Source organism: Piliocolobus tephrosceles, chromosome 4 (assembly GCF_002776525.5).
Source record: "Piliocolobus tephrosceles isolate RC106 chromosome 4, ASM277652v3, whole genome shotgun sequence".
Lineage (NCBI taxonomy): Eukaryota > Metazoa > Chordata > Mammalia > Primates > Cercopithecidae > Piliocolobus > Piliocolobus tephrosceles.
Genome location: NC_045437.1, coordinates 66,023,956 through 66,033,391, shown reverse-complemented (window position 1 = coordinate 66,033,391; position 9,436 = coordinate 66,023,956). Strand labels below are relative to the sequence as shown.

General features: G+C 43.3%; 1 protein-coding gene across 2 annotated transcripts; it reads left to right on the top strand.

The window, feature by feature from the left end:
- Positions 1-430: 430 nt before the first annotated feature.
- On the top strand, positions 431-6,936 carry FST (follistatin). 2 transcript variants are annotated; one of them, XM_023210445.2, is made up of 6 exons: positions 431-714; positions 2,718-2,909; positions 3,338-3,556; positions 3,906-4,130; positions 4,812-5,042; positions 5,772-5,911. In XM_023210445.2, the coding sequence occupies exons 1-6, from the start codon at positions 630-632 to the stop codon at positions 5,852-5,854; spliced, it is 1,035 nt and encodes a 344-aa protein (XP_023066213.1). In that variant the 5' UTR covers positions 431-629; the 3' UTR covers positions 5,855-5,911. The 2 variants fall into 2 exon arrangements, with proteins under 2 accessions (XP_023066213.1, XP_023066214.1); XM_023210446.2 differs by having other exon boundaries at positions 473-714; positions 5,508-6,936.
- Positions 6,937-9,436: the final 2,500 nt, after the last annotated feature.

Here is a 9,436-nt window from a genome sequence, read left to right as displayed (position 1 = left end):
GCCGCCTCCAGCGCCCCCGCCGCGCCCTCCCTCTCACACTCGCGCGCGCACACACACTCACACACACACCCGCCACCCCGGGCGCGCCGGCGCTGCCGGCGAGCGGCGGCGAGCAGGACTTGAAGTGGGTGTTCTTCCCCACTCCCCACCCCCGACGCGTCGCCCCCAACCCCCGCCCCGGTCGCCTTCCCCCTCCCTCTCGCTCCTACGCAAATAAGAACTCGCCGATTCCCCTCCAGCCGTTTTGATTTCGGGCATCTCCGAAAGATAATTGGGAAGGGTTTCCAGAAGGTGGGAAATGTCACCTGATTCACACTGAACTTTTAAAAGCTCCCCACCCCCAAGGAGCCGCGCACACCCTCGCTCGCGGCCGCCCTCCCACAGCCCCACACACTGGGAGACCGCCCACCGCAAACCGCGGAGACCCCCGTCTAGATTTAAAGCGCGGCTGCGCCCGGCTTCTGACGTCCATTGAATCGCGCGGGCGGCCGGCGGCGAGCGCGGGGCTGCGCCAGGATCGCTGCGCCCTCCGCCGCTGGCCTCTGCGACGCGCGCCGCTCTTCCGAGCCACCCGCCGCCGCGCCGGCTCCCCGCGCCGCAGCGCTCCTCGCCCCGCGCCTGCCCCCAGGATGGTCCGCGCAAGGCACCAGCCGGGTGGGCTTTGCCTCCTGCTGCTACTGCTCTGCCAGTTCATGGAGGACCGCAGTGCCCAGGGTAAGCGAGGGGGGATGCGCTGGGGAGGCTCGGCTGAGGGCAGAGGGTCGACTTTTCTGTGGTCTCCGCTTGGTCTGTTCTGAGCAACGCTGCTCTCGGAAGATGTTGGACCAACTTGGGGACTCTGGGATGGAGAGGAGTGGGAAAATTGTAGGCAATGACACTTTAGGACTGGGAACGGAGTTTGGAGCTCGGTTATCTTGAAAAAGGAAAGGGAGCGAGCTGGGGTCTTAGTAGTTAGGGTTAGATGCTCTGGCAGATCTAAAGTTCTGGCCGTGATAACTTTAGATGTGATCTCCTCTGTTTGGCTCTGAAGAAGGAGAACAAGTATCAGTAGTAGCCTGGAGATTTCAGTCGACCCATTTGCAGTCTCATCTCTCTCCCTCCCACATCTTTAGGATACTTAAAAAAAAAAAGAAAAGAAAAAAAAAGAAAGAAAGAAAAGAAAACCTGGGGGGTCGGGGGAGAGATACTGAATTTTCTTTGGTGACTGGGGGACGTAGTTTCAGAAACTTTGCCCAAACTTGGAAATGTGGGTGCCGAAAATTTTCAAGGGAAGTAGCTTTCTGCCTAGTGGATGCTTCTTCCAACCCCATCCCCCATACTCGCAAAAAAAAAAAAAAAAAAAAAAGGAAAAGGAAAAAGAAAAAGAAAAAGAAAAAAGGAAAGCCAAATTATTACCCCAAAGTGCTTTGAGCACTTTGAGTTTTTTTTCCCTCTGCTTCATTCTTCTTTCTGACTCTTAGCTTTCTGTAAAACAGTGAGCAGCCCATAACTGACTTAAATTCTGAAATGGATTAAGAGCAAATTTCTGTTGCCTTTTAAAAATAGATTTGTTTATTTTCAATTAGTCTTTGGGCAGAATGTTTAAAATAATAATAGCAGCTTGCAATCCAATAAAGTCTTATTGGTGATTAATGAGAAGTCTTACCGACCCAAATCCGAACATTAAAAAGGGGGAAGAGGGAGATTTCACTTGCAAATATTTCTTGCTAGGTATGAGATAGGTACATATAACCGTGAAATGGTAGGAAGCCTCCTCCCCCACCCCCCTTAAGGTATTACTTTCCCTGCTTCAGCGTTAATATTTTAAGTATGTTGTAAACTGCCCTCCTGGGCACTGCCCCTCGCCGTCTGCAAGTTTCTGCGCTGGGTTGCCCGCCTTTAGGGGAGAGGCTTTGCCTGGTGCCCGGACGTAGGCGCGGAGGAAAGCAGCCCTCGGAGATTTCGAAAGATCGCGGTGGCCGCGGGCATGCTCGGGTCTGGCAGATTGCAAAACGGGCCCGTCGGGCGGGCTGCGCCTGGAGGCCACGCGGGGTAGCTCCGGGCTGGGCCGGGTTGCTTTTTGCTTTCATTTTTCAGAAGTGCCTTTTGCTTGATCTGTTTCTCTCTCTCTCTTTCTTTCTTTTCTTTCCTTCTCTCTCTGTTTCTTTCCTGTCTTCCTTTCTTTCTCTTTCCTTCTCTCTCTCTCCCCGCCCCCATCTCTCTCCTCTCCTCTCCTCTCTCTCATTCTCTTACTTTCTTAACCCTTGTCACAAATAATTCCTGTACCGCCTACATGAAACCAACATGTAAAAACATACGTCGCATCCTGTTTTTGTCAGGTTCTTTAAACTGCTCTTCGAGTCTCTGCAGGTTATGAAATGGGACGAATAAAAGTAAACAGTCTAGTAAAAGTCAGTGCAAGCTGCACGTGTTGTGTCTGGGTCACTGGTAACTGACATTGATATGGCTGGGGCGCCCTGTCTTCTCCCTTTCTCCCTCCCTCCCTCTCACCCACCTCCCATCTCTGTGATCAGGGCTCCCCCCCCCCACTTCTTTATCCACCCTTTCACCCCTTTCGATTTATTTCCTACTTTTCTCTCGTGTCTCTCTCACTTCCCCTCCTCCACGCTCACCCCCTCCCCATCCCCGCCCGGTCTCCTTCGCTTGCCACCTCGCTCTCCCTGCCTTGCCACTACTCACTGCTCACTCACCCACCTCCCCACCCCGTCTTTTCACAGCTGGGAATTGCTGGCTCCGTCAAGCGAAGAACGGCCGCTGCCAGGTCCTGTACAAGACCGAACTGAGCAAGGAGGAGTGCTGCAGCACTGGCCGTCTGAGCACCTCATGGACCGAGGAGGACGTGAATGACAACACACTCTTCAAGTGGATGATTTTCAACGGGGGAGCCCCCAACTGCATCCCCTGTAAAGGTAGGACTCCTTCCCGACTTCCAGGCCCTCAGTAGAGGGCGTCTTACCCTTAGCTTCCCCACTACTGACTGGGGTTTGGGAGTAGGAGAGCTTTGTTCGTGGGCTTCCCCTTTCTGTCCCTTGCCCTGGTAAACCGTGCAGATTCGAATTCTGCCTGTTACAGGCTGTAGGTAAAATACCCCAGACTTCTTAGCCAAGTGTGGTGGTGAAGCCCACCAAACTGTGCCCCTTGATGAGAGAAATCTGGGTGTGGGGCACAACCCAAGGTCCGCACCCTTTCATCAACTCCCAATCTTCTAGGAGAGAGCCTGGGGCCCCTCCAGCGCAAACTCAGGGCTGCACGATTGCGCAAGGCACCCGAAGCCCTCCTGGCTGACCTGCAGACTGCCTGGCTCTGGTTTTAATCCATGCCTGTTTCCAACTCACAGAAACGTGTGAGAACGTGGACTGTGGACCTGGGAAAAAATGCCGAATGAACAAGAAGAACAAACCCCGCTGCGTCTGCGCCCCGGATTGTTCCAACATCACCTGGAAGGGTCCAGTCTGCGGGCTGGACGGGAAAACCTACCGCAATGAATGTGCACTCCTAAAGGCAAGATGTAAAGAGCAGCCAGAACTGGAAGTCCAGTACCAAGGCAGATGTAAAAGTAGGTCCTACCCTGTTGAGCAAGACTGGATCTGTCCCCTCCTCCAGCTTTGTACCTAAAGTATAGACCCTCTAGGAGACCTCTGGGGGATGGTGTAGTCCACAGTAAGAGCCTGATAATAATAATACTGAAACCAAAAAGGAGTCCTTTTCTAACTTCTAGAGACTCATTAAGAACACTGAGGGGACCAACCTAGAGTCATAGATTCTCTCTTGAAAACTACAGGGCTCCCAAAATTGCCTTTTGAAAGCTGGATGTTTCAGTGTCATGATTTCCTTGGTAACTTCAAGTGCTCGCTCCCTAAGGACTAGAAGGTACCTATTCATGTGTGTTTCCTTCTTTGTTCCAGAGACTTGTCGGGATGTTTTCTGTCCAGGCAGCTCCACATGTGTGGTGGACCAGACCAATAATGCCTACTGTGTGACCTGTAATCGGATTTGCCCAGAGCCCACTTCCTCTGAGCAATATCTCTGTGGGAATGATGGAGTCACCTACTCCAGTGCCTGCCACCTGAGAAAGGCTACCTGCCTGCTGGGCAGATCTATTGGATTAGCCTATGAGGGAAAGTGTATCAGTAGGTATTCCGGATTGAGGAAGGAAAAAGAGAAAACAGGCTAGTTCTAGTATTAAACTGTGGGGTTAACAAATAAGTAAGCCCAAGGCATCCCAAAACACCATAGGGAGAAATATGCTGCAGTTTGGGGACTGTTGTGACCACAGCGTTCCTCATGGAAACGGTTGTCTTCTGGAGGCATTGACACATACATTCAAATGCCAGCAGGAAGCAAGAAACAGTATTCCATCTTAGAAAACTTAGAACTCACTCAATTTTACACATTTTTTTAAGTGCCAGACTTGCTGGAAGCGAAAAATAATTACTTAGCAGTTCCAGAAATCTGTTATCAGATTCTAGTAATTAATGGAATTCTTTCATTTGTAAAAGATCCCACTTGTGGGAAATAATAAGATACATATTTAACTCGAGAATACTGTAAAATCCTGTTCTAAAAAAAATACTATTTTAATGCACTAATGTAGTATGTAAGAAAGACTGCAGAGGTTTTGTGTGTGTGTATGTGTGTTATGCATTTGAGTCTCAGTTTTATTATCCAGCATTTTTGCTTAATATCTCCATTACCCCCATTAGTAATAAGATATAAATTATGTTTATATCTATTGATAGAGGACTAGAGAAAGGGAGAAAAGGGGGATATGGGGAAATCAGTTTACTCATCACAGATGTATTATATCCTAGAAGCAAAGTCCTGTGAAGATATCCAGTGCACTGGTGGGAAAAAATGTTTATGGGATTTCAAAGTTGGGAGAGGCCGGTGTTCCCTCTGTGATGAGCTGTGCCCTGACAGTAAGTCGGATGAGCCTGTCTGTGCCAGTGACAATGCCACTTATGCCAGCGAGTGTGCCATGAAGGAAGCTGCCTGCTCCTCAGGTGTGCTGCTGGAAGTAAAGCACTCCGGATCTTGCAACTGTAAGTGCGATTTTCAACCTTGCTGCCATTTAAGGCTGTCCCAGGCAATCCCTAGGGAATGGACACTTACAAAGCACCCAGATCTCCCACATAAATCCATTTCTGTTCAAATTAGGAAGCTGCTAAGTATCACCAGCAATTCAATAATCCACAGAAAAATTCTCTACAATGTTTCTTGGCTTTTAGGATTTATCCAGTGATCATCAATGGGGTTGCCTCTAAAAATCTATTTCCAGTTGTTTTCCCCTATTTCTTGTGCTTTGGTAGTATGCTTTGCTGTTTGCTTTATTAACATTTGAATCTAAACTAACTGCTTCAAAAGTTTTTTTTTTTTTTTTTTTCCAAAGACAGCTTCATATTGTCATACATGGGCTGCTGCTTTTTGCAGTTGCCTCTACTAACTCTGAATTAAGGACCCAAAGCAGTTATACCTAGAACACAAGAGCGCTTTTTATCTAATTTCAGGAATCTGCCCGTAAAACCTGAGCCATTGATTCTTCAGAACTTTCTGCAGTTTTTGACTTCATAGATTATGCTTTAAAAAAATTTTTTTAACTTATTGCATAACAGCAGATGCCAAAAACAAAAAAAGCATCTCACTGCAAGTCACATAAAAATGCAACGCTGTAATATGGCTGTATCAGAGGGCTTTGAAAACATACACTGAGCTGCTTCTGCGCTGTTGTTGTCCGTATTTAAACAACAGCTCCCCTGTATTCCCCCATCTAGCCATTTCGGAAGACACTGAGGAAGAGGAGGAAGATGAAGACCAGGACTACAGCTTTCCTATATCTTCTATTCTAGAGTGGTAAACTCTCTACAAGTGTTCAGTGTTGACATAGCCTTTGGGCAAAAAAAAAAAAAAAAAAGAAAGAAAAAATAGAAAAAATATATTGTCCATACTGTAAATAAGTGTATGCTTATTTATTTGGGGGGAAAACTATACATGAAAGGACCTTTGTCCTAAAGCTCTCTCCCAGGCCACCTTGTTACTCATTGGACACGGAGAGGCATTCATTGTGAGGTCTACTGGATGAGGCCCATAGTTGAGACTTGTAGACATTTATTTATACTGTGTCATGTTTTATAATTTATACATAAAATGTCTGGTTGACTGTATACCTTGTTTTTGAAGAAATTTATTCGTGAAAGGAAGAGCAGTTGTTATTTATTGTGAGGTCTCTTGCTTGTAAAGTAAAAGCTTTTTTTCCTTGTAAACCATTTAAGTCCATTCCTTACTATTCACTCACTCATCTGTCTCCCTTCATTTCACTGTTAGACTCTTTTCCACTTTCAACAAACTTGCATGTCAGTTTCTGTCATGTTTATTTATTGGATTCTCTGCTGCCTGATCTGTACATACATGATCCCTCGGGTTTTGTTTACAAGGAACCTTGACTGACCAAAAGGCATTATAACTCTTACTCAAATACAAGGTACAGAGGATAAGCATCATTGAGGAAACTCCTACTTCAGTTCTTTTGTTATGACGAAGACCTTTGTGAGAGAGGAGATGATTAGAATTCTAGTAATGTACTTTTAAGATGTTACAGATACAAAGAAATGATGTGGGTGTCAGGAGACTAAAGGATGGTGAAGGCTACACATTCAACCTTTTGTTAGGTGTTTCCTTTAAGCTAGTCAGCTGTACCTTTTAAATTAGTCCTTTTTCAACCAATGTGTCACTAAAAGTTTTATCAAAGCTTTATCAGTTCAAGTTTCTTGCTTTTCATAATACTTTTTTCGATGCAATTTTATATTTTCAAACATGGCAAGTTAAAATATAAATTCATTTAAATATATAGTTTTGTACTTTTCTACCATGTAAATGTGCAATGTATATAAAAGTTATAATGTGTATTTGTAAATAAATGATGAGTGAAAAAATAAAAAATTTTAAAAAGCCAATGGTTTCAATTCCTGATGATGCAAAAGAAGTTATTTGGACTTTTGAGTAAAAATGTGTATGATACCTTTGCTGAGGAATGTAGCTGTCTCTGAAATTACATGACCAGGGCAGTAGAAGCTCCAGAGTGAGATTAGTTATAGATCACTTCACTGGAGTTTGAAAGATAAAGGGATCTGAGCTCCAGAAACCCCACTGTAAGAGTGGCATATACCTGTCACTAACCAGAGAAGGAACAGACTGTAGATGTGGATTCTTTCCTGCAATATGCCAAGGCTAATATTTCCTCTTTAAAAGCACCATCATTTTAGCTGTCCTTGTTGCAAGCTCATCACCATAGCCAGGGACACCCTTTATCTTACTTTCCTATAAATACAGTGCAGTTTCAGTCTTCTAAAAAACAACACACATCACAAGGAAAGGTGACAACAGACATAATATTTGACAAGCACATTCTAGACATCAGAATATCAGCTGCAGAAGTAGGCATTACAGTGTTGGAATGCTAGGGACTTGATGAGTTGGGAATGGGGTGGAGGTGAATTTCCACGATGATACCCATGGTTTATGGGGATCAAATAATGTCACTCATTGTAAGAGGAAATGTATCAATATTTCACAGTTTACACTATACACTATTAGAGCTTCAGAATGGTGTTTAGGACATCAGTCAACGGTCCCTGTAATACATATGAATACATAACTAGATAATAAACATAAGTTTCCAATTCATTGTGTGCTACATATTCAAAGCCTAAATATATTAAAAATATCAAAGAAGTACAAGATGCAAGCCTCAGACTGGCATTTGGGCCATCATTCAGTAGTACCTATAATATGTTGTAATGCATAAGAATACATAACTGGATCATCAACACAAGTTTCCAATTCAATTCCAATTCCAAGTATGTACTTACATATTCAAAACCGAATTATATTAAAAATATCAGAAATTTAAGATGTAAAGTATCAGGACTATGGGAGGGAAAGAGCAAAGTATAGTCAATATTGCCAACATTGCTAAACAATAATAAACATATCATTTCCTTCAAACACCATGACCTGGTTCTTCTTAAAAGTGTATCCCTTTTGTGAAAAGCCTCTTTAATACGAATAGTTATTCAAAATTGTTGCCAGAGACTGTTGGCTCTCAACTGTGGCCACCTAAGGAGAAATTTGGTGGAGGTAGAGGAACCCCTTCAGTAGACAGTTTGTATAATGATTAGGACCCTGTTGGATCTTACTACCTTTCAGCCCTGTGTTCCCAAAAAGGGATAGAGAGGTGCAGAAAACAAATAGGCTGCCATTATCTGCAAGAAGACAAGGGTCGTAACTTCTCCAGTGTAGATTAGCTACTGGCTTGCCACTAGAGAGAGGCTCTCGGGAAAGGAAAGAGGGACAGGCAGATATGGTTTCACAGCCCTTCCTGGAGTTGATTTGTTGCTTGATCCCGAGATGCTACAGATGCTTTAAAGCTGCCGTTGAAGATCAGAGTAAAAACGTCAAATTTAACAGGCACCGATGTGTGTCTTGGCAAGGGGAAGTGATAAAATCAACAGCTTGCCTTTTAAAAAACATCCAGATTATTTATTTAAAATTTGTATTCCAAATTTGTCAGCCTCAATCATTCCTCTTAAACACTAGACAGTATCTCATTTTCCTCCTTGGAGTTTTCCACTTTTCCAGTCACCTAGCATTACACTTACTAGTACCAAAAAAATAGAAATCGCTTTTAAAATTAAAAGTAGACTAATATCTTTAGACTATTGTTAGAATTTCAACTATGGCCCAAAAAAGTCGAATTCACATGCACATAGTATAATTAATAGAATGGAATTACAAAATATAAATTAACAATAAAAGATCTGTCAGAAACCGAATTTAAATTAAAATGTATATATACTACATGGGATATGATTCCTCCAGTATAACAAAAATAAAGTCTGGCTAATTAAAGTTACTCTCAAATGGGATAGCTAAATGCAGGACCCAATCTTTGATCAGATCTTGTTCCTAAGGAAAATAATGCTGTAAATAACAATACTGGGCCAATTGATAAAATCAGAATACTATCCAAAGATTGAAATATTGCCTCAATGTTAAATCTATTAAAATTTGATTACTGTATTGTGGTTATGTGAGAGAATACTCTTTGACTCAGGAAATACACACTAAAATATTTCGGAAAAAGGGCCACAACGTATAAAACTTACTCTTAAATGACTTCGAAAAAAAATTATAGGTTTTATTATTTTTTTCACATGCATGCAAAGAGGGAGTACACAAATGATAAAGGAAATGGAATAAAATGTTAACAATAAGCAAATCTGAATAAAAGTTATAGGCTATTTTTAGCACTATCTTTATTTTTGCAACTTTCCTATGAGTTTGAAAATATTGCATATCCAAATAAAAAGCTAATGCTTTTAAAAACAAAAAAACAAAAAAAAAGTCATTCTCAGGAAGGAGAGATGCACAGAAAACTGCT

Excerpts from the sequence above, each read along its gene's own strand:
- FST (XM_023210445.2), top strand. The coding sequence starts at position 630 with ATGGTCCGCGCAAGGCACCAGCCGGGTGGGCTTTGCCTCCTGCTGCTA. Across the intron at positions 3,557-3,905 it reads GTACCAAGGCAGATGTAAAA|AGACTTGTCGGGATGTTTTC; the intron begins GTAGGTCCTACC and ends TCTTTGTTCCAG. Across the intron at positions 5,043-5,771 it reads GCACTCCGGATCTTGCAACT|CCATTTCGGAAGACACTGAG; the intron begins GTAAGTGCGATT and ends TCCCCCATCTAG.